At 35.6% G+C, this 26035-nt stretch overlaps 3 protein-coding genes across 3 annotated transcripts in view; 2 read left to right on the top strand and 1 right to left on the bottom strand.

Annotated features, from left to right (window-relative positions):
- The first annotated feature begins 310 nt into the window (after positions 1-310).
- buc (bucky ball) lies at positions 311-4147 on the top strand. The gene is made up of 7 exons (XM_056476494.1): positions 311-367; positions 486-543; positions 1400-1555; positions 1627-3123; positions 3192-3293; positions 3362-3472; positions 3574-4147. The coding sequence occupies exons 2-7, from the start codon at positions 537-539 to the stop codon at positions 3603-3605; spliced, it is 1905 nt and encodes a 634-aa protein (XP_056332469.1). The 5' UTR covers positions 311-367; positions 486-536; the 3' UTR covers positions 3606-4147.
- A 2069-nt stretch (positions 4148-6216) lies between these two features.
- rnf152 (ring finger protein 152) lies at positions 6217-18016 on the top strand. Its single transcript, XM_056476560.1, has 3 exons — positions 6217-6307; positions 13595-13688; positions 15559-18016. Exon 3 carries the CDS (start codon positions 15754-15756, stop codon positions 16369-16371), a length of 618 nt encoding a protein of 205 aa, XP_056332535.1. The 5' UTR covers positions 6217-6307; positions 13595-13688; positions 15559-15753; the 3' UTR covers positions 16372-18016.
- Positions 18017-25694: 7678 nt separating this feature from the next.
- The window catches only part of gad3 (glutamate decarboxylase 3), a 22518-nt gene continuing 22177 nt past the window's right edge, over positions 25695-26035 (bottom strand). Inside the window, exon 15 of the mRNA XM_056476571.1 lies at positions 25695-26035. This exon is cut by the window's right edge and continues 702 nt beyond it. The gene's annotated coding sequence lies outside the window, so the exon portion shown is untranslated.

Here is a 26035-nt window from a genome sequence, read left to right on the forward strand (position 1 = left end):
ACAAGTGTCATAAACAGAAAGATGCTGCGCAGTTTGATTTATGAGTAAACTTTTGAGGAATATTTTATACATTTTATAAACAGTAATTTTAAAAGTGAAATGAAAACTTGAAACTGCGATAATAATAATAATAATAATAATAATAATAATAATAATAATAATAATAATAATAAACCGACGCGATAGACTTACCTGTTGCGTAGGATAAATTGGGTACAGCTGTTGCCCGCCATTTGATTGCATTAATGTGGATCTCTGGAAACAGGCGAAACCTATAAATCTAAAGTGCAAAGCTGTAACTAACAGAGTTAGTCGCTCTCGCTCTATATTACACATTTAAGTCCACTTTGTCACTTTCACATCTAAGGTTAGTCATTTATGTTGTAGTAAAAATACGCTACATCTGAATTATTGAAGTATTAAGAGGCACAGCACCGTGCTCTGATATTGTTTGGTCTAATCTAAGTTTTGCACGTTCTCCATAGTATTGCGGTGTTTTGTATCCTGTGCTGATTTTCTTCGTCTCCTCATAGGAAATGGAAGGTAATCTTCTCAAACTTTAGTCCTGCTAAAGAAGTCGTATACATTTTTGCTTGTTTTAGGGGTGTCAAATGACAATGTTCCCAATTGTCAAATTATGTTAGTGATCTATTTAAGTAACAATCTGTATTGTGATAAATGATTTTAGATTATTATTATTATATAATTAATAATGTGGGACAGCATGGTTTGGGTCATCTGGGACAGCCTTCGAATGGTAAAAATATGCATTTAGAGACTTTACAAATTTAATGACTACAGAGATGGAATGTACTAAGTTCTGTACACACTTGCATACATGCTTACTCGCACATTCTCACACTTTTTTTTTTTTTTTTTTTTTTTATTATTATTATTATTATTATTAATTTTTTTAATTGGTAACTGTTTGGCATGCATAAATGTGGCAAATATATACTTTCAGGCCAAATGCATACGTCCCAGATTACGAAGTTACCTGTCCCAGAAAGTCAAACTCCGGCAGGATGTAAAAATACTAATAGGTGTGGCATGGCTCTTCTCAGTATTGTATAATGTTTTCTTGGGTGGTTCGAAAACATCTTCGTGGTTTCAGAAAAGTCTAATGTTGTTTGAGAGAGCCGAAGTCAAAATGGCAAAGTGTCCCAAGTTGCGTGACTTCCGTACACTTGACTCAAGTGCCTAATTTGTGTTCATACACCATTGCTTGATGTACTATAGAAATAATAGTGATGTAAACTTCAACTTGATGCAACTTCATCTGAAACTTTAACCAATTAAGCACTATCTGCAATCATTAACCCCAAACAAATAATGTTAGCAATACATCACAGTGAAAATGCTAATTGCAGTTTATCTGGTATTTTGTGAAATTTGTTAGGAATAAACAACACTTCACAACCAATGGGAGTTGGGCAACCTCACCACCCAGTAAACCACACGAGACCATTTTTCTATGTTCAGCCACCATCTCAGCCTTATTTCATGTATCAGTGGCCCATGAATCCATATGGCCATTACGGTTTTCCTGGGCCAGGTAAGTTGTCTGAGGCAATGCTATGTGTTGTAGATTTTACACTATTTAAATTTCTTACCTTTTTGTTCTAGCTTTGCACTTTGGCCGTCCCTATATGGCCCCTTATCAGTTTATGCAGTATCCTGGCTATGTGATTCCACATGCCCCCATGCAGCCAATCGATTACAGAAGAATTAACCCCCACTTCCCCTCAGTTGCATCCTATGACTTGCGTGTTCGTCACCACTTTCAAAATGCTGGGATGCATCGGGAAACCGCCTGTTCTGAAGTCCAAACAGATCCTAGTGATTCAGTCAACAAACTGATAGACAAAATTGAGAGTCTGAAGGCCTGTGAACTAGGCGGTGACAAGGGCCCTAACAATGTGGTCTCCTCTACCCCTGATGTGGTGCAGGGAGAGAAGTTGACCTGTTTAAACGAAGACTCCAAATTGGAGGTTGCCTCTAAAGAATGCAAGGAGGATCCGGTCACAAGGCCCACAACCTACAGTGACTCGGCGTATGATGCAGAGTCTAGCCAGGGTAGATTGGATGAATGTGTGTTCTCAGATGTGCTGCCCCTTGACAGTTCCTCTGTGCATGAGGAGGAGGATGTCAATGAGGAAGATGACCCACAGACTGTTGCTGATGAAATATGCAGCCAAAATGAAATGTCTGCGAGTACAACTGGCAATGTGTTTTGTAGTGGTGTCCAAAGCATTGCAGATCCAACAGAATGCCATGATTTGGAGAAACTTGGTGATGAGCAGGTGCAGGATATCACATCTGTGGATGCTGCTGCAGTTATGGAACCTCTTATAAGTCTTTCTGAAGACTTTGACCTGCCGTATCAAATCCTTCGCCTGCCCTGCAATAAAACAACAACTGGCCTCAGTCTTAAACGAGAGATTGACCCACTTGTTTACTTTGATTCGCCATCCACTCTGTTGCCCCCACAAAACTATTTGTCCTCAATTGGCAGTGCTTATTCCTACAGCTACTACCCACAAGTGACCCAAGAGCGCCAGAGTGTCTTAAGTCCATCCATAGATGAGCTCTCCTCCAGAGATGAAATGTTCTCCACCGATGTAGAGGATCTCGAAGTCGTTCCAGGGCATGTTTATGTTGGTGGTGGCAGGCTGGCAGAAACCAGCGACGTGCCAGTTCGCTCCCGAAAAGAGCTCCCAAGTGTAGATAAAACTTGCTCTGTTTGCCAGAAAACGTGTGCATGCTGTGGTTCGACCTTGCAGGATGAGGTAGGAATATGTAAAATGGCTGAACACAGCCATCCTGAAAGGGATGAGGTGTCCGATCAAGACTGTGATCATGACCTCGAAGCAGAGGTTCGGAGTAACTGCGAGTCTCCAAGAGTGTCCAAAAGGAAGTGTTGCAGTAGGCATGCGCTGCCCTCTTGTGGGCATCATTGTGCCAAACACAGACACAGGAAGCTGCTTTGTGAAGGCCAGGAGAGCTGTGATCTACGCGAGCAGGCTCGGGTGCATCCCAAAGGAGAGTGCTGTGAGGAGTATGGTGCTCTGGCTAAAGCAGATAAGAGAATTCAAAAGGGTGCCTTGTGCAGGCCTTGTATTGGTAAGGTTTTTGTATTTTGCATTTTAATGCTGTCACAAGGTGGTCGGCTCATGCAGGATTATTTTTAGAACAACAATGGAGAGAAGGTGTTGTGTCTGACCAAGAGAATTGGGCGAGCTGTGGTGCTAAACCGAGGTCTTGGAGGCAAGTTACTGGACCTCAGGATCAAGGTAGGATATGTGAGTGTCTGTGTGTGAAGTATGCTGTGTTTTTTTTTAATAACTTTTTCTCCCCAAAGCGAGAACTCCGTTGAGAAGGTCGAGTTGTAAATCAATCCATCAGCAAAGGCCAAGAAGTGAATACAATGACTATGATGAGACTGAATTTACCTACTGCCAGAGGGGCAGAGGTAAGTTGAGCAGTTTAAAATGTTACCTTTTTTTTTTTTTTTTTTTTTTAAATAAATTAACAACCCCCCCCCTCTCTTGTTTGTGAAAATTGTCTATTCAGGTTCTATGAAGAAAAGAGGCACAAGATACTAAACCATTATGCACTGCTGTAGTACTTTGATGTATTACCTTAAACTTGTGTAAAATGCACTTCACTATAAATGTACACATGGACACTGTTCTTGGCTGTATGTAAATGAAAGGTATGACCGTGATGTACACCTTGCTGCATTTTCAGTGCTCAAGATAACTCTCTTTTTGGGTGCTGTGCATTCATCTTAATATTATACTGAAACCGTTTTCACTGTACCAGGCCTTGACCTATGCCTACAAGGCCTTTCCTCATGTGTCATGATCTGGGAGGTGTAGATCTTGTCTGAAAAGGGGCTCTTTGCATGGTCAAGGACTGGCCCGCTGAGACCAGTTTCAAATGTTGGTCACTGGAGATGCAGCTGGTTCAAGGGTGATGCAGGGGAGAAAAAAAAAAAAAAAAAAAAAGGGAAGGATGGGGAAATTAAGTGGACAATCTGGCAATTCAGCCTCTCTTAGTCCAGATGTGTCTTTGTTTTTATTACTGTGCCGTTTTATACATCAGTGTAATGTTAACATGCAGAAAAAATAAATTTGGCTATACAGTGTGTCATTAAAGTTTCCGCATTGCACTTGACCTGTGTCCAAGTTTGTTTTTCTCTCTCTTTTTTTTTTTTTTTCTTTTCTTCCCCTCTTTTAATAGTGGAAAACTCCACTTTAAGGCCACTTTTTGCGAGTATAGTTGTTTGCAACTATGCATCTGCTCTTAATTTGAGCCCTAGATCATTAGTGTGGACTTTATGATTCAAGCATCTTCGCTAGAGGATTGTAGCACTGTGTAAATTCCAAGCTCAGATGTAAAACCTTTTCACTAAAATAATGAAACCTGTTGAACCCCTAACTAGTAAGTTGGTTTAGAAAGTCAAATTTTGCAAAGACCATTGCTGCCCTGCATTTATTTATTATCAGTAACAGAATTAGTGTTAAAAGTGGGTTACTATTAAACCCATATGTTATCAACATATCTTCGTATTATTTTTTTTTTTACCCTTTATGATAGGGCATATTTTGAGCGACAACTTTCTTCTTTTTTTTTTTTTTTTTTTTTTTTTTTTTTTTTTTTTTTTTTTTTAAATGGTCTGTTTTAAGGCTTTCTCTAATTTTACCTAAAAGAATAGCATAGACCTAACTTGTGATGCAACAATACACAAGTTAACTTAACAACATTGTTAGGATGTTGTTCCGTAGTGCAGCCATTTTCATAAGGCTACACTCCTGGATGGAAAGTGTATATGATGCATGCATTTCAAATACAAAATAGTATTTCATAATTGGTATTTTTATGGGGATTTTGTAACTCAATATTTGTCTAGTATTTTTGTATTTAAAATACTGTTAAATATTTTGTAAGAAATCTACATGATAGCAGAAAAATTTGGCCTAAAATGATTGATGCCTTCGTAGTTATTTGCCTTGGCCTGAGATCAGAATAGAAACTTAAGAAGGTGATCAATGTTTGTATGGAAATTATGCAACACACAAAGAAAATTAGACTAACGTCAACAGTCATTGAAAATAGTATTCTGCACAAGGCCATAATGGCAGTATAGTGTACAATTTGACTTTTAAGAAATGAGATGGAATAAAAAAATCAGTCCTTAAGAACAGGATGTGGAGCCTTCAGCACATAATGTGAACACATTAAGGATTCTTCCAGGATTGTTTCTTTTTGGTATGTAGTGACTTACAATTTATGTTTGTGGCTCTGTACATACTATACGTGTTTGTAAAAAAAAAAATATAAAAAAAAAAAATATATATATATATATATATACACATACATACACGTATATAATTATTATTTTTTAAAAAAATTATGTAAAGCCTAACCAGGCATGGGGGTGCAAATTAGCTATATGCCCTATGTACACAACATTGGTTGTCTTCGTATAACAATGTCAAGTGTATGGTGCCTGCAAATAAAATGAGTTGCTCTATATTTCAACTCATTATCTGCATTACACGTTTTTACAGTGATTAAAGAGATCATTTTAAAACAGGACTTTCTGTATGAAATTTGTTCAAAATCTATGCTAAAATGAAAGAGAGAGTCAGTTTAATGGTGATTGATCAAATATACCTATTGATGGAAGGTTTGTAAAGAAATGTCATGCTCCATTGTAAACGTATTTTGCAGTTTTTTCAGCATACAAAATACAGTATTTTATTTTGATACATTTCTGGCTGTTGTATTTTGTAGTTTATTTTGATACTCGCAAAACTTAAGTATTTGGCATTTTATTTTAAAATACATTTTATGTAGTTTTTGCCCATCCCTGGCTACACTACGTTCTACTTCATAAATCACAACTTAAATCCCATAAAGTCTTTCCTACCATAGAAACAGATTTATTTTCTGCTCAATTGAAATTGTGGATTACGTGATTTAAGACGTTTTGTTCTATAAAATGAAAGGCAGAAAAAGTGTTTGTTTTGTAACAAATATAACCCGTCTTAAACCACTTTTACGAGCGGACCTGTTTTGACTCGACCAGCGCTGGTTCAAGGGCGTGGCAATCTGATTAGCGGGCTTCCTTATTGGCTGTTCCACGCGCAGGCGTCTCCCGCTATTGGCTTCTCTGTGGGAGTAACAGCGTTTACAGTACAGCCCTTGAAGAAGCCAAGAGTGAAGTATGACAGATGAGGCTGCTCTGCATGTGATGTTCACCGTTGTCATAGATGAAAGAAGATTATCGACATACAAGGTGAGTTTTTCCCCGCTCTCTCCTTTCAAAGACAGAACACCTAAATTACTGGGAGTTTTATGTCTACGTATTTGCATCAAGTGGAACTGAGGTTTTCTTTACTGAACTCATAAACAGAGTTTACAACGAGCCGTTTTTTCCCGTTGCATATTTGCGGCATTACGTTTTCTTACACGGTGAGCTAATTAGACATTTAATTTAACTTAATTAGAGCGCGACGTGTTTCTGTTTAGAGCAAGTTCAACTTAATCTTCCCAGTTTTGTGTTTGCTGTGTTATCCATCAGTGTAGCACCATATAACGTACTTTGCGGAAAGAGCTTTCTGTCTCTTTTCCGGTTCAAGTCTTGTTTTGATTGTTTAGAGACACGCCACAATGGCCGCATGTCAAAACGTAGCGAGCTTCCTACCTAGGCAACATTTCTGAGTGGCACAGGTGCACTGGACTTTAAAAGCACCCATCATGCCCAGAAACGTTAAGCAGGCAGCTTACTGAAAGTTAAGGCACAGACAGTGACAACTAGTCTAAATATGCCTGTGTTTGAAAACATACTTGCCCTGATAATGCCTGTGCATGTCACACATTCTAAAATATTTGGGTTATCCCTGTAAAAACCTCAATCTTTGTCCCACGGTCTGTTTGTATGTTATTCGACATTAACAGAAATGTTGACATCAGAGGGTGTTTTTGACTTTACTGTGTCCTTGGGACCCGATTAGTAAATTCCTCAGATATTATCTTACATTATCTCATCTCAGGGCTTTGCTATCAGACGCTGCTTGATCCACTCAGTATTCGAGAGACCTTTTCCCTATGCATTTGGTTTCTTATTAACACAGGTTTGTGTTGATGATCAGCATAGTACTTTAATCAGCATAGTGTTCTGTTAATTTGACAACCGTTCTGACAACATTTCTGTACAAAGTTAAATGCTTATCTGGATTGTGTCACAAACACACCTTGCTCACTTGAGGTCCATTGGGTTCATTACAAAATTAAACACAGATGAAGATCTGTGCCACTTTGCTGCATAAATTATGTGCTGCCATGGGATGTTTCACATTTCTGCATTGTTTACACAGGTTAACGCTGGAGGTGCTGAGCTGTAACAAACATCCTATGTTGCATTGGGGAAAAAAGGCATCAAAAAGTAAAGGCCAAGGGCATGCTTGAATAGCGCCCCTCCCCACCATAGTCAGCGCATTGCCCTTGAGAATGGCACACAGCTTCAGTTTTTAAGTGACATTTTTCATTTCCCCCTTTTTCTTTACCCCCTTTCTGACAAATCCCCTGATTCAGCTGCATCCATCAGGTTGATGCTCTGCTCTAGGATGCAGCTGACATTTTGTTATTTGGTTGTTTCATTGTCTTCGTTTTCAAAACGTCAGACTAATAGGTGACCTCAGCGAAGCTTCCACCATGGGATTCATATTTCTTTGTAGCTGAGAAACACATCGTTTCACATTTGATAATATCTTGTGAGGTGCATCTAGTCTGCTAATCTCATTGTATTTCTTTAGTCATGCTCTTGATCCCCCCCCTTTTTTAAAGGTAATAGTAAAAAAAAGGTAATATTTTCAATCTGGGTAGAAAAATGTGGCAGATGAAAGACAGCTTGCTCAGCATAAAATGAGAGATTGATGTACAAAAATGAAAACTCGGAGGACTTTTTCCTCAAGGTTACACCTTCTCAAGTATTTCATATGATTTAGTAAATTTTGCCCACAGGACGTTTAATAGATTGGCACATTTTCTCCCTTGTGTGCTGTACTAGAATTGCTGAAGGAAATTATGCAATGTGAAATTGAGCTGGAGTGGTTTTCACTGTAACTGAAAAGCTATGGAAGACTTGTGATCTCCATCACAGTGAAATAGTACAATACACCTTTTCAAATTTGTAGCCTTGGATCTTATTTACAAATACAGACGGTGGTTTATATGAGATTAAGTGTGTGTTGGTTTGATTGAGATAATTTCAATAGTTTTGTTAGTGTGTTTCATAAAGTAGTTTGAATACTGAAATTTGAGCCTTGGTGTACACCAAAAAAGCAGCCAGAAACCTCTGAAAACTTGAGTTTTGACCCACTTCCAAACCAACTCTAGTGTTTTTTTTTTTTAAAAGTGAACTGAAACATGTTGCAAAAAGAACAGAATGCTCAAAAAACTTGCCTTTTTCTTTTTCTTTTATACTATTCCTATGGTGTATGTATGATTTTTATTATGCTTTTTTTTTTTAGGACAACAGTATCTCCAGCAGAAAATATATCCAAAGATGACATTTTAATATGAAAAGAAATCTGTGTTGTTGAAACTAATAAACACAGCAGAAGTCAATGGTTCGTTTGAATTATTTAGCTTGACGTGTTTACTGTCCTAAAATATTTCAAATGTTTCTCAAAATAAAATATATTGTGTTCAAAGGTGAAATTATTATTATTTTTTTTTTTGTTTTTTACCCAGACTTTTAAAAAGCAGATATTTTAGAAGGGTAATCACAATACCAAGAAACCATGATAATTTTATCCAAGGCAATTGTACCGTTAGAATCACATCCTGGCCCATACCTAATCTGTAATGGACTACAGTTACATTTCAACCGACAGCTAGCTCTCTGCAACTCTCACATGGTCGCCCACTGAAGCTAAGCAAGGTTGCGCCCGGTCAGTGCCGGTTTTTGCTAGATCGGATACGTTTGCAGCCGGAAGTTAATGAGAATTATTTATAATATTTATTAAATCTCCCATTTATTATATTTTATTAACGTCTACCCCCACCCCAACTCTAAACCCAACCGTCACAGTAATGTAAAAACAGTTGTTGTACCGATTATTATTTGTTATCTATTAAATTACCCAATAAGTTGTATTTTTTAATGCCTACCCCCACCCCAACCCTAAACCAAATCGTCACAGTACTGTAAAAATATTAATTATTGTTATACAGTGTCATAAAAAAATGCTGCTTTATTAATTTGCATATCCCAGTTCCAGCCGGCCGCATATCCGATCTAGACTTTACTGTCAGTACCTGGATGGGAAAGCTAGGTTGCTGCCGGAAGTGGTGTTAGCGAGGCCAGCAGGGGGCACTCAACCTGCGGTCTGTGTGGGTCCTAACATCCCAGTGATTGCTGTCTTTCGGATGTGATGTTAAACGAAGGTCCTGATTCTCTGTGGTTGTTAAAAATCCCCGGATGTCCAGGAGTAGGGGTGTAAATTTACCCTGTCTCCTCTTCACCAATCAGCTGGTGTGTGGTGTTCGGTCGGGTGCAATATGGCTGCCGTAGCAACATCCAGGTGGATGTTGCACACTGGTGCTGGATGAGGACATTCCCCCCTAAAAATGTGTAAAGCGCTTTGAGTGTCCAGAAAAGCGCTATATACATTTTAGGAATAATAATAATTATTATTATTATTATTATTATTATTATTATTATTATTATTATTATTATTATTATTATTATTATTATTACATTTACATTTCTTTTGTAATTATATAATGCTGTTATTCCCAAAGACTGTGGAAAAAAGTGTCACAACTACAAATACATATCTACAGTATATATTGTAAAATAATTATGACTTCAAACATCAAACTTCTCATTTAACAAGAACCCTTTTACAAAACTTCTTTGATTTATTGGTAAATTAAAAGTTTTCATGTCTTTTAAAGTTGTGTATGAGATTACTTTCTAATGCATTATGACTGGAAATCCCAAAGAGAAAGGAAATATTTCCACTTCTCCATCACAAGATAATGTGAACGTAATAACAGATAACCCCCTAGGGGCGTCCGTCCATTCATGTCACAATAGAAGGCTTAATTGCGTTATTAATTATTTTTCGCCTCAAGGGATGGAAAGAGGAATTATACTTAAATGAGCAATTACTTACATGGTGTAAACCTTTGAACTTGAAAGAGAAGAGCACAATCCGATAACTGTTTTGTTTTGGAAGTCACGGCCACATGAGCAAATCATTACGGTACTGGTTTAAGTGTAACAAAAGGATGTCAGAAGTGCTCAGGATGTGGACACAAGTCATTTAACACCAGTAACTTGACAACTGTTCATTCTTGGCTTCAGTTGATTGACATTGCTATAGCCTGCACAGTTCATTTTGCTTTGAATATTACTTCCTTGGTGACAAGCATTGAGCCAAGCAATTAAAATGCATATTAGCTGTACGGTACCCGAAGGAAACCAAATGGCAGCAAATAAATTTTAGACGGGGTTAAGAAATATTTTTAAGTCCTGAATTGGTTAAGGTCAGAAGGAAGCATGAGCGCCCGAGGGGTTTTGAACTCTCATTCACTGGTCAGCTTCATGCATGCAAATATCCATGTGTCATGCAGGTTTCTGAAATTTTGCCTGCAGGCTCAACCAAACTAGGTCACATTTTGCTGTTGCTTGTAAGGGGATTTTTTTTATGCAGTGAAAATTTGTGCTCTCATTGTGTGCGCACATAAATACTCCCTGTAAGTGTGCTATACTGCCTATTGAGGTGAGCAAGAATCTATGTCGATAAAACAATGCTAATTAAAGGGTTATGTTAATTAAAAAAACAATGATAATGCATTTTATTTATATAGTGTCTTTCCAAACTTAAGGTCACTTTAAATTCCATGTCATTACTGTAAATATAAAACCTTAAATGTAGTCAAAACAAACATAAGGAGAGGTGGAATATAATGCAGAGAAAAAGCAGAACAAAACAGCAGAGGATCAGCAGTCAGGGGTGGAGGAGTACTAGATGTGTCAGTAGGTGAAGGGTTGTTTGTCACTCCCTTACTGTATGACATTGTGTGTTATTTGGAAGTAACATCTTTTAGACAGCTGTTTATAAATGGGAATGAGAAAAATTTCTCAGAACTGAACTTTATCTAGTATGTTTTGTTTTATATTTAATTTTATTAAATTCAATTCATGTTTATTTCTATAGCACTTTCACAATGTAGATTGTGTCAAAGCAGCCTAACACAGTTCTAGTAAATTGAAAATGTGTCAGCCCAGTTTTCGAGTTGAAGTTCAGTGCGGTATAAATTTCATTGCTGAAAGTCCAAACACTGAAGAGCCAATCCATCAACGCGCAGCTCCACAAGTGTCAATTTATGCCAAAAACCGTAAAAATATTTAAAATGGTATAAATATATGCCAAATGTTAGTGGTGTAACGGATCACAAATCTTACACTTCGTATCACATCATTTTTTTTTTTTTTTTTTTTTATGGATCAGACCTTTTTTTTGGATCAGCCAAAAAGGGGAGGAGACAAATGTAATTTGCTTTTACATTTATTACAAAAACAGTACTGCAAGACACTTGATTTTAACAAACAGAACTTAGAACCTGTAATTTTATTACAAATAAAATGAAATAATCAGCTGAATAAAAATAAATTGTAAAATATTCATTGTTACTACACTGTAAAACCCAAAACATTAAGGTAACTCAAACTATTTGAGGAAACCGATGCAACAAACCATTTAAGTTAAGAAAACTAATCCTAATGAGTACTGTGAACTTAATCCATTTGAGTAAACGAAGTAATTTGAGCACAGTAAAACCCAATAAATGAAGAGAACTCAAACTGTTTGAGGAAACCGATTGCTACAAATTATTTGAGTTAAAAAAAACTACAGTAATCTAAAGGAGTTCTGTAAACTTATTCTATTTAAGTTGAAGTAATTAAGTATTTAATTAACTCATTAACATCAACACTGAGTTCAAAACTCTTTTCAAATGAGTAGAATTAACTTTCAGTCAATTTTGAGTCAACTACACTTATTTCAGTTGATAAAGTTGATTGTTGGGCTTTACAGTGTACTACTGTTGCTAATGAGACTAAATGTATAAATCTAACATTATAAATTGTACAACCCAAATTTATTTTCTTCTATAAACAAATTTATTAAACAATTCAGTTATTCAATCATAAAACTTAATGTTTCATTGCTACATGTGTCATTTCTGAAGAATTATTCGGTGGCATATTTTTGATGGCTGTTTGTCACCATCTATTGGTTAAATAATGTAATTGGAACCTACAACTTTCAGTTTTGAGCTTCTTTAAATGCATATAAATGTGATTTTAATCTTTATCATAAACATCAGTGGTTTTATCTAAACCATAAACTGTTCTCCCAGTACTTCTGTGTTATTTGTCTGTTTGTAACTTCATAACTAACTCACGCTAAAGACTGAATCTCTTTCTTTTGCTTTTTGCAAACACAGATTTAAATGCAGCGTTTAGAAGGATTAATAAACTTATGCAAGTCACCATTAATTATAATTTGTTGCGTGGGTGTTGAGATGCCAAACTTTTAATGATGAATTGTTTATTTTACACTGAATGCATTAATGCAGGCTAAACAAGTAGTGACAGAAAACGCCTATGAAACCCACCATATCTTGAATAACCTATCACATCTTCTTTCGTCATCATTATATTCTACAGGAAAGCCTGAATGCTTTCATACATGAGATTTGAATGACGCGGGAAGCGATCTCTCTGCGATCATTACAAGTTTAGGATTACTCTACAAGTAAAAAAAAAAAATTGTTATTCCACGGTACACGTGTGTTCCGAACCATGGGTTGTAATCCGTACGAATCACGGATCAACAGTGATCCGTTACACCCCTACTAAATGTATATATTGTAAGCAGAGCAGCTTAAAGACAATTTTATTTTTCAAATTAAAAATACATTTTGGTAAACCTTCAAATGACAATATACAGTATAACAAACTGCTTTTCAATGTACAGAAAAGACTAGATCTAAAATGCTAAATGTGTGTCAGTTAACTATTAGGATCAAATTAAAGCTTAATTAATAAATTGCTTTGGAAAAACTGTAAAGAACGCCATGTGAATAAAGCAAATTGAACTGAACAGAATTATTTATTGAATCTTTATTTATTTATTTATTTTTTCATCCGATGTTTTGGCTGTGGCCCACATTGTGGGGTAAAGTGTGTCAGATGCTTTGCTGTAAACTGCACCAGTATGTACTAATACAATATCCTGACACTTATTTAGCTGTTTTAAGACATGCTGTTTGTTTTCTGATGTAAAATAAGTACACCAGATAACTTTTGCAATGAAATTAGCAGATAGATAGATAGATAGATAGATAGATAGATAGATAGATAGATGTGTATATGTATGTATACTTTTTTAGTTTATGTTGCAATATAAAATATTATTAGACTTTTTGCTGTCATCATGGATGGATGAATTTTATGACTTTTTAACTTTTTTTTTTTTCTTGTGTACTTTTCTTTATTTAACAGAGTTATTTCACATTAGATGGAGAAGAATATTCCTTCAGACTTCCTTTATTTCCAGCTGTGCTCACTGCATGATTGGACCTGTGCTAAACTTATGGTAAGAATCACTCCTTGAAGCAATAAGCCCTTGAAATAATCACAGTATGCTGTTTGTCTTTTGTTTCACGCATGATTCATGCTTCTGTTATGTACCACTGGAATGACTGCAATTTAAATAGTCTTGTTTTAATTGACGGTTTTATTATTTTTTTTTATATTCTCTATAGTGCGGTTCCTCTTTGCTTTACAGTATTGTATGTTTATGTTTACAATTTCGTGCATGTTATATGCATTTGAATGAAAACAGCCTTTATTTGATTGCAGCTCCGTAATATGACTAGCACACTGACTGTCTATTGCTTAGTCAATGTATACAAAAGTTGCAGTAATGTTTATATGATTGTCAACAAAAGAGACTAAATATATTGGTTGAATATTAAAAATTTAAGACTGGATCAAACTACAGGCCTTTTTAATATGTATTATTGTTTTTCTGGTTGCATCACGCACATACAGAAAATATTCCCAGATGTTCCTCCCTCAAATCTCAAACTTGTACACATTTCCAAATTCGTGGCACAATAACAAGATAAGAGATTTTGTAAAGATTATCATGTCAGAAGGGAGAATCTCACATGAAATCACATAAGATCATCATCATTGACCTTTCAGCAAGTCATGTTTGCATTGCTAGCTAGCATGCTAGCAGCTTTCTGCACTCACCTGGTACATAGTGATAATTCATCCTGAGCTTCCAGTCTATATAATTGTTTCTAATATAAATTATTGCACAATTTATATTAGAATATCTATCTTGCTATATTTTGTGAATGTTTATAGTAAACTTATTTATAATAAAATTCCTTATATTACGGAGCGGCCACATGTGAGGTGTTTTTGGGAGGTCAACAGATCAACTTTTTTTTTTTGATTTGTGCAATGCTAGGGTGCTTTATTGCACTTGCTGAATCACATCCAAAAGAGGCAGTTTCTACAAACAATTGCATAATATTAATATCATGATATAATATCATGATGTTATACTTATGACTTGTGATCTGTAATAATAATAATAATAATAATAATAATAATAATAATAATAATAATAATAATACGTTTTTATTGCAGTTTCACAAAATATTTTTTTAATTATCCAAAAAAGAGCATAAAACTTTTGCAATAATTAGGAGATTTGGTTTTAAAATGTTAGTTTGTGCAGGTTGAATGATAATAGAAAATCTTGTGTGTTTCTGGTTGTGGTACATTGTTCTAGCCATGTTCACACGCTTTTTTTCTCCATCTTTGCACAGCTTGTTTGTCTCACATTGGCTCACATTAAGTACTGATAGTTACATAATCACCCATAATTGGCAAAGTCAGCCCAGTTAAAAGCATGTTTGATCTGATCAGAGTTGCCCCAATGTGTCTGTGAACAGATTGAATGTTTAAGATTTGATCTGTAAACATTTTACATGACAATGTGGGCTGAACAGCAGAACCAGATTTTTGTCAGAGGGCAAATCAGAGACAAATCAGCCTAAACTTCTGTAGTGTGAGGCCAGATTGATCTGTTGTCTTCCATGATTCTATTCTTTCTAACAAGTCGGCACTTGAACATGACTTGTAATAAGGATTTCAGAAGTGGAAAGCAAAAAAAAAAAAAAAAAAAGCATTTCCAAAGACCGCATTAGCCTCAGCATCCTTCACGATCAATGTCTAGGCTCAGGGTGACTGTGGACAGTCCTAATCCCAGCTGATTTGTTTACTTATCCCGGACGTCTACATCTAAGTCAGGCCTGACAAGAGTTTAGATCCAGCTCATAGCTAGCGCAGAATAAATTAACCCCTCTGCCTGCTTGTGCATCTGCCAAGAGTTTTACATTCTTGGCAGTCTGTTTTTGACGCAACGTCCTGTCTCGCTTCCACAGGCAGAAGCAGATGTAGATTAAATCACTGACAGACTTAACAAGTGGATTGGCGGCACAAATCGGAAAGGATACTGACAGATTTAACAAGTGGATGGGCGACACAAGTCGGAAAGGATACTGACAGTCTTAACAAGTGGATTGGCAACACAAATCAGAAAGGAAACTGTCATTAAAGCAAGCAAACCGCTTCTGTTTATGTGCAACAGCCACAATTTAAAGACGATGGATAGCTTGTCCCAGAGCTCCAGACTTGAGTGTCAGATATGTTTCAACTACTTCAGCCAACGGCGCCGTCCCAAACTCTTGCACTGCCAGCATACCTGCTGCTCCGTGTGTTTGAGCCAGATGAGGCTCAGCCAGAGAGAGATTTGCTGTCCTTGGTGTCGCTGTGTGACCCAGATCCCTATTGGCCTTTCAGTATCCCATCTCCCAGATGACCTGGAAGTACTTTCTGTTATCAGTCTTTCCCAATCCTCCGAACATACGCCCATCTTTATACATTTACCCAACAATGGTTGCTACCTGCTGCCCGTCCCTCTGGACACCGATGGAGCACCGCTACCTGGACAACCAACCACCCATGTTGGCTCTAAAAGCATCGGTGTGTTTGACGTGTCGGATGGACAGAATCATGTTGTAGGAGATGACAGTCTTGAGGATGGGATGGAGGAGGAGGTGGTAGTCAAGACTACTGCATGGACTGGGGTTTGCACTGTGCTACTTGTGGCATTCATTTTGATCTTTCTGTTGGGTATCGTGTTGCATAACATGTCCTGCGTGTCCAAACGCTTCACTATTATTTCCTGTGGTTGAGAAGGATGAAAAAAGAATTAAAAATGGACCATCCATTGGGGCTCATCTTGAAATCGTACTTTGTGTATGTAGTGGGTTTTATACCAGGGATGTCCAAACTTGGTCCATGGAGGGCCAGTGTCCTGCAGATTTTAGCTCCAACTTGCCTCAACACTCCTGCAAAGATGTTTCTAGAAAGCCTAGTAAGAGCTTGATTAGCTAGCCCAAGTGTGGCTGATTGGGGTTGGAACTAAACTATGCAGGACACTGGCCGTCCAGGACCGAGTTTGGGCACCCCTGCTTTATAATGACGAGCAAAAAAAAGTGAATGAAAGAAAAGTAACATCTATGCAGCCTATTGTATTTCAAGCCAGTCTCATGACAGTTTTTCATATCTACAGTATTTTATGTTATGTGGCTTACTCTTATACATCTGTACAGTCTCATTTGTGTGTTTTACTCCAGTGTGTGGGGTTTATTTTTAAAAATCATATCATTTTGTACAATTGGGATTGTACAAATTCAAAGCTTGTTTAATTAGCTTGGGTTAATGTTGATATAAGCCCTCATTCATTCTTCTTTTTTTGGGGGGGAGGGATTTGTTCAATTAATGTTCAGAATCTAGCAGTATTGATTTCATATATTTGCATGTCTTGTATGTACCTGTGGGAAATTTAAAGTGTTAGTTCACCAAAAAAAAAGAAAATTATATTATTAATTACTCGCCTTTACGCAGTTCCAAACCCCTGAGACCTTCATTTGTCTTTGGAAAACAAATTAAAATAGTTTGACTAAAATCTGAGGGCTCCCTCACCCTAGACGGCAAGATTCTAGACTTGTTTAAAGTCCAGATATTACCAACAAACATCCTCATGGCTTCAGTGATTAAATCAGAAAATTATCAAACTACAATAATACTTTTGTGTTCACATAAAACAAAAATAACTTCATTAAACGTTTCTTCTCCTCAGTGTCAGTATAGGGTGCTCACTGATGAGTATTGTGCACTGATGCATACATTTCTTAGTTTAAAACAAAATCACAAGTGTATCAGAGTTATTAAAGACGTAACATGTGAATGTGTCGCCCTATACTGACAATGAGGAAAAGCAACCTTTGAATAAAGTCGTACTTTTTGTTCATGTGGGCACAAAAGTTTGTTTTCGTAGCTTGATAATATTCAGATTGAACCACTGAAGGCATATTCTCTGTTTTGAGGATGCTGATTTTTTTTTTTTTCTGGAGTTGGAAATCTTGCTGACTATGGGAGTTCTCAGATTTCATTTAAAATATCTTAACTTCATTTGGCTTTGGAAAACAAATTTTCAGGGGTTTGGAATGACATAAGGGTGAGTAATTAATAACATAATTTTCAATTAAGTGAAGTGACGCTTTAACTTTGAATTGACCCTTTAAGTCTCTAATGTTAAACTAGATTTGTGCGATATCGACAGTTGTGCAGATTGTGACTGAACACTAAAATGTAAAAATGAAATAACATTATATGTAGTTGCACTGCCTTTGAATATTGTTCGTTGTTGTATTTCAAAGTGAGTGGTTGTTTTAAGGTGTTTTATTCAAATGTTTTATTTTTCAAATACCAGCAATGTTTTCATTAGTATCAATATGTAATGATTTATTTTTCTTTCTTTTTTTCAACAGTGTGTTTTGACTTTGATTAAACAAATGAAAACCTCTCTGATTGATTTGGTTAAAAAAAGAGGTCTTGTGTGTGTGTGTGTGTGTGTGTGTGTGTGTGTGTGTGTGTGTGTGTGTTTAAATTTTATATTATTTAATCTTAATATATATAATAAAATCTTAACCATATGACTGTTAATATTTCTTGGTGCTTAAAAAGCTGCATAACACTGTTTAAGTTTTGGGTGAGATGTAAAAAAATAATTGATTTGTAAGTTCTGTTAAAATAATCCTTAAAATAAACCATGTCCATTAAAACATTCAGCAGCACAATTGTTTGCAACATTGATAATAATTACAAATACTAAAATATGGAGAAAATGACTTGTCTATAAAACTACAGATAGATGTATACGTGCATTAATGCATGTTGTGATATTCCATATGTGTCTTCCAATATGACTTCCGTAGGGTTGCACAGGTGGTCAGTCAATCATTTTAAGTTCTGTCGTTAATGGGTGTGGTTTTTCTCCTTTTATAAATATGAATAAGAAGAAAAACAAATAAATGAGAATGAATTTTGCCTCAAATCCACATATTACAATGATTTTTTTAAGGATCATGTAGAGTAATTATGCTAAAACAAAATTCAGTTTTACCATCGCAGGACAAAAAAAAAAAAAACGTTCACAATATTACAGTTTTTACTATAATTTAATGAATACAATCCATTTAATAATATGTTATCACACCCTTGCTTCCCAGACATTATTAATGATGGCAAGTTATTTGACTTAATATACAGATTTATTTTGCCGTTTTGTAACTATAGAGTTTTATGGAAATGAGCTCTTTTTTTTATGACAGTGTTTTTTTCTTTTTGTAGGTGTGATTTATAAGTGCACGTTATACAGTGCCTATTTAGAAAATCATCATACCCCTTTGAAATAATTACTTTATTTGTCATACAGCCTGAAATGAAATCACATTCCAAATAACTTGTCCAGCCTTTGAAATGTTTTTGTAGGCGCCTTTCTACAACTGTATCCCGGATGTAAGTCTTTTGAAAGCAAGGTGTGAGTAAAGGTATAGATTTTCTCAGTGTATGATGATTTTCTTTATCCACTGTGAATGAAAAGTTATGTGAAATGTAAGTGATCAACATACTTGAAGGATCCCAAATATTATGCTATGAATGACAAGCAGAAGACAAAACCCACACATTGTACATGCTGTACTTTTCAGTTAACAGATTTGACTTCTTCGCTTTCAGGTTACCTATAATAAAATTTAAGGTTAGTTATGTGTTTTACTATTATTATTGTTGTTATTATTATTATTATTATTACAGTAGAACATGTTGTACCGGGTGTCATGGTGGTGCAGTGGGTAGCACGATCGCCTCACCGCAATAAGATCGCTGGTTCGAGCCCCAGCTGGGTCAGTTGCGTTTCTGTGTGGAGTTTGCATGTTCTCCCCGTGTTGGCATGTGTTTCCTCCGGGTGCTCCAGTTTCCCCAGTCCAAAGACATGCGGTATAGTTGAATTGAAAAGCTAAATTGGGTGCATAGTGTATGTGTGTGAATGCAAGAGTGTATGGATGTTTCCCAGTGTTGGGTTGCGGCTGGAAAACATATGCTTGATAAGTTGGTGGTTCATTCCGCTGTGGCGGCCCTTAAGCCGAAAAGAAAATGAATGAATGAATGAACATGTTGTACCATTTCTTTTCCAGCATGACTGTGATGACATATATTAGTTAACAATTAAAACAATTAGCATAAAAATCTTAAATTGTTAAATTAATTTTGAATTAATTTACAAAAAAATGTCAACAGTGGGTCTTCTAGTTCAGTTCAGAGAGGGAATAAATTGGGACTCACTCTATATTTATGTACTTCTTTGGAAAGTAATGGAAATGTAATAAATTTCTTGCTCATTGTTGGAGCCAGTGAGAATACAACAATCACTTGATCATATGTGATTTCCTGTACTGGTGTAACTCCATATTTTATGTTTTGGATCATAATTATATATAAAATGTCTTGTGAAGAGATATACTGTATAAAATGTCTACAGTAAAATATAAAAAAGATAAAATGACAGTTCAATGTATATGCCACAATTAAGACCAAAAGACAATTATTAAATGTAATGCAAAAAGAAAGCTATAAGTCAAAATACAGCTTAATGTTGAATGCCATCATGACATTGATCAAATTAAATGTAAACAATATAAAAAGTAAGCTTAATGTGACATAACTCATATTTATGGCCATTATGAGAAAGAATTATGATCAAACAGCCGACAAGAAATGATGAACTAAAAGGATATATACACCGAAATAAAAAAAATAACATCACGAGACAAAAAAATAAAATAATACAATTTAATCTTAAATAAAAAGTCATTATGCCCTTTGAATCTCATAAAGACTTTTGACTTTTTTTATAGCATTTTTTTTGTCATTATGTTTAAAAATGTAAAAAAAAAAACAATTATGCAATTATTATAACTTTTATGTCATATACTTATGATTTAGGTAAGCATGGAATATTCTATGGAATATTTTTTATATGGAATAAAAAAGAAACTCATAAAGGTTTAATAAATGAATAAATGGGGAGGTCATTTCATTTTTTGGTGAACAACCCCTTTAATAAATGAACCCATAATTGTATCAAAGCCAGATCTGTTACGGCAGCAAGAGCAGGAAACACAAATGCCCATTGAAATGATCGACAACACGGGTATGTGCTGTGTTTTGGGATTTTCTCCACATACTCTTGGCATGTTTAGTTTTAGAGCTCTACCCCCCAAAAACGGCAAAAGAGCACACCTCATTTACCTCAACCTGCATCTGTCAACTTCACAGAAGTGCTGCGTTTGCTGACATCAAGCCGCACTGTACATGATTGATGCTGTTGTCCACGGCTCGCTTTCTCCTCCAACTTTAGTAAATCACCTATCCTTTAACAGGCCATTAACACACAACACTGACAACAATCCATCTTTACAGTCACACAGCTCACAAATCCTCCGCGCAAGGATCTTGTCACCTGCCTTTGAAATTTATATTTGGGGGAATACAACAGTGCAAAAAATGTCAGAACCAAGAACTCGGCATAAAATGGGTATAAATAAATAAATATCCGTTTTGAACGATTTCCAGTCATAAATGTCATTTGTGGACTAGAGGACAAATTAATCCCAGCAAGCAGGTCGTGCGGGAAAGAAAGTTCAGAGGGACCTGCATGATATATGGTTTTATTACTAATGGAGCTTGAACAGCAGGTGGTATACAAAAATAAATAAATAAATAAATAAATGTTTCAAATCACTTTTACTTTAAGGGCGATACGTCGGCTCAGTGGTTAGCACTGTCGCCTCACAGCAAGAAGGTCGCTGGTTCGAGTCCTGGCTGGATCAGTTGGCATGTCTGTGTGGAGTTTGGATATTCTCCCCGTGTTCGTGTGGGCAGGGGTGGATTTAACCAAAAAGCGAGGTAAGCGGCCCCTTAGGGTCCCAGGAAATCTGGGGCCCCCAATAAATATCTAGAAGTCTATAAATTATACCTATAAACTATATATAACATCATTTTCTGCCATATTTTGTAGGGTGAGAGTTAAACAAATACAATTTTAACGTCATTAAAATATTATTTAATACAATCCAATATAATATGTTGTTTAATAATTAATATTACAAATTAAAATATCCATCATGGAGCAGTCCAGTGGTCAAATTTACAAAAAAAATATTTATTATTTTTAGTTGTAAATTCATTTTAAGAAAACTAATCATTTAATATGTAAAGATTGCATTCATTTAAATTGTCGAAAAGAAGATTGAGTGATATATAAAAAAAACAGACAAACAGCTATATAAATAAATATTAAATAAAAGTTGAAAGGACAGGACATGGGCCCTATGGCTATTTCTTAGGGCCCCAAAATCAGTACATTTTCCCTAACTGTACGTGTAGGTTTCCTCGGGGTGCTCTGATTTCCCCTACAGTCCAAGGACATGCGCTATGGATGAAATGAATAAAATAATTTGGGCGCAGTGTATGTGTGTGAATGAGTGTGTATGAGTATTTCCCAGTACTGGGTTGCAGCTGGAAGGGCATCCGCTGTGTAAAACATATGCTGAATAAGTTGGCGGTTCATTCCGCTGTGGCAACCCCTGATGAATAAAGGGACTAAGAAAAACGAATGAATGTGTTGTACAAAGAGTGAAGGATTAAAAACCAACAAGCTGCAAACAACTTCAAATGTACCGAGAGCTGAATGTGCTTGATTTATTTAATTGAATACATTTTCCCTTGAATATCAACATTTGGGAAATTTTATGCACTCATTACTCATTTTCATTTATTCATTTTCTTTTCGGCATAGTCCCTTTATTAATCAGGGGTCGCCACAGTGGAATGAACCACCAATTTATCCACCATATTTTTTTACGCAGCATATGCCCTTCCAGCAACAACCCAACACTGGGGACTGTGGGGGAAACCGGAACACCCTGAGGAAACCCACGCGAACATTGGGAGAACATGCAAACTTCACACAGAAATGTCAACTGACCCAGTCAGGGCTCAAATCAGCGACCTTGCTGTGAGGTGATTGTGCTTCCCACAGCACCACTGTGTCACCCCCATAACTATATATATATATATATATATGTATATATATATATATATATATATATATATATATATATATATATATATATATATATATATATATATATATATATATATACAGAAATCAGATGTACAGTTGATATCAGAATTATTAGCCCCCCTTTTAATTTTTTTTCATTTTTAAATATTTCCCAAATTATGTTGAACAGAGCAAAGAAATTTTCACAGTATATCTGATAATATTTTTTCTTCTGGAGAAAGTCTTATTTGTTTTATTTCAGCTAGAATAAAAGCAGTTTTTAATTTTTTTAAAAAACATTTTAAGGTCAATATTATTAGCCCCTTTGAGCTATTTTTTCCCCCAATAGTCTACAGAAAAAAAAACATTGTTATCTAATAACTTGCCTAATTACCCTAACCTGCCTAGTTAACCTAATTAACCTAGTTAAGCCTTTAAATGTCACTTTAAGCTGTATAAAAGTGTCTTAAAAATATCCAGTCAAATATTTATTGTCATCATGGCAAAGATAAAATAAATCAGTTATTAGAAATGAGTTATTAAAACAATTTTATTTAGAAATATGTTAAAGAAATCTCTCCGTTAAACAGAAATTAGGGGAAAAAACGGGGGCTAATAATTCAGGGGGGGCTAATAATTCTGACTTCAACTGTATACATTTATTGATATTTTTGATTTTCATTAAAATCTAGTAATAGGTAATAGGCCTACTTGTTTTATGACATATCTTCAGTAAAGAAATGGAAATTAAATGAATCAGATGAATCTTTTTTAGGCCTATAGTAAAATTCTGTTTTGTCTGTCTGATGTCTGTCTCTGAACAGACTGTCAAAATAAAATCTGAACTAGAACGGCTGTTATTACAGAAATGCAGCTTTAATATCAAATGTAATTTTATTTCTTACTTACCTCTTTCCCTACCTATTAATAGGGGTGTCATTTATTTTTAAATTATTTTTCATATATTCAAACACAATAATTCATTTAAAATGAAAGCTTCATCAATTAAAGATCCCACCAGCAGGAGTCGCTAGTCGACTGCAAAACAATTGAGCTAAGTTTAGCAAGACTTGAGTGAGTGTACCTTCCCTCCTCAAAATCCACTCAGTTAATACATTTGGATTAAAACCAGGTGCAATTTAGTCACGTATCGAGTGGATGCTTCATCTTAAAAGAGCATGTCAGTTTAAAGAAAATCAGTGAGTGATCATTTATTCCTTTTGGTGAGTGTGGCTTTACCTTATGCCATTCAAATCTGATTGAAAATGTAGTTCAGATGTTCATCAGTCAAACGGTTGAAGATTTGTAAAAGAGATCACGTACAGCTCACTGTTTACCGAGATGAAGTGTAAATGATTAATAATGGCTAATATAAAGATGAAATAAGAAAAGAGCTGGGTCATTTCATGTCAACTCAGTCAGAAGTTAGATATAGGCTAAGAGTTGTAATTTTTATAATAGTTGTTCAGCTGAAAGAAAACATATGAATGTCATGGATGTTATTTACGGAGGTCAAAATGGGAATGTATTTCTGTGTGGAGTTTACATGTTCTTCAATGTTCGCGTTGGTTTACTCAATGTCCTCTTTCCCCCATAAGTCCAAAGACGTGCTATAGGTGAATTGGGTAGTCTAAATTGTCCATAGTGTATGTGTGTGACTGAGTGTGTATGGATGTTTCCCAGTGATGGGTTGCAGCTGGAAGGGCATCTGCTGCAGACATCCCAAGTCTCCCGGAATTTTTCCCAACTTGGGATGTCTGCTGACTAAAACATATGCTGGATAATCATTCCGCTGTGGTGACCCCTGATTAATAAAGGGACTAAGCCGAAAAGAAAATGAATGAATGAAAATAGGAATGTTCACCTGAGATTTATAACCAGATTATAGACGGGAATATTGAATTTAGAAAGAGCAGCATACTTATTATATTTTTACATACAGGCCCGTAGCCTGTCTGGTAAAAGGGGTGGTTGTTTTTCTCAAATAGTGGACGTTTTTGCAGTTTTGCAGTTTCTATTTAATTATAAGATTTAAATAATGCATTTTAGTGAATCTTTAGGAAATATTTTTGGTACATCAAAAAGTGTGGTTATGGTGACCATTCAATTGACTAGTACAGCTAAAATTAAAGCTTATTGTAAATATTTAGAATAAAGAAATATGAATTAATACTTTAATTTTAAATACAAATGTATCACATCATATATCATTAGGAAAAAATAAGAATCTGTCAAAGTTTTAAGGTAAAAACTGTGGCCTATTGTCATTTAAATCAGTGTTTTTCAACCACGTTACTGGAGGACTACCAACACTGCATGTTTTGGATGTCTCCTTTGTCTCACCTATGTCAGGTCTTTCAGTCTCTGATAATGAGCTGATGATCTGAATCAGGTGTATTTGGTTAAGGAGACATGGAAAATGTAAAGAGCTGGTGGTCCTCTAGGAACATGGTAGAGAAACACTGATTTAAATAACAAACTGACCAGCACATTCAACTTTTATCAGTCAGAATTTGGCCATTCGAATAATAAAAAAATTAAAACTTTAATATAATATGATATAATATAATATAATATAATATAATATAATATAATATAATATAATATAATAATGTAGAACTTCACAATTTTTGTAGCCTTTTTTGTAAAAAGTAAATTTGAAAAATCATGAATAAAAACAATAGCCAAATTAGTTCAAATTAATTGTAATATGGGACACTTTTGGTGCTTGACACCTTTTTATTGATCAGATTTCGAATAAAATTTTTCTCATAACAACAACACAGTAGGTCAGTAGTGAAAGATGACTTGTGTCAGATTGTATGTTTTCTTGCACAGCTGGATGTTGAAAATAATTAATATTTGTTAGCATTGGCCAAAACTGATTAGCAACAACAGCCCACAGAGGATTCTGCTTGGTTTCAAAGACTTTTTCAATGGGTTATTTTCACTATTTATGATAGCATAGAGGACAAATGAGTTCATGCATTTGACAAATTCTGGACCCTTGTCAGTGTAATGTGAAGTGGGACGCTGACAAGGGAGGTGCGGATCCAAACACAGGTTTATTAAACAGAATGGTCAGGCAAGCAACAGTCAACACATGAGCAAACAGATGTATACAGGCAATCCAGAGTCGTGGTCATAAAACAGGCAGATGGTCAAAAGGCAGGGAGCAAGCAACGTAAGCAAACAAACCAAAGCGAGGGTCAAAAACAAGGCAAAGCAAGGAAAACACATCGTGATGTTCACAATCAGTTCAACAAGACTCAGCAATGAGGGTGTCAGAATGAACCGCATATATGGGAGTGTAATCAGTCCATGAGCAGCATCAGCTGTGGAAGTGTAATCATTGGAGACTTGAAGTAGGTGTGTGTGTGTGTTGC

The sequence above is a fragment of the Danio aesculapii genome, chromosome 2, assembly GCF_903798145.1.
Source record: "Danio aesculapii chromosome 2, fDanAes4.1, whole genome shotgun sequence".
Classification (NCBI taxonomy): Eukaryota; Metazoa; Chordata; class Actinopteri; order Cypriniformes; family Danionidae; genus Danio; species Danio aesculapii.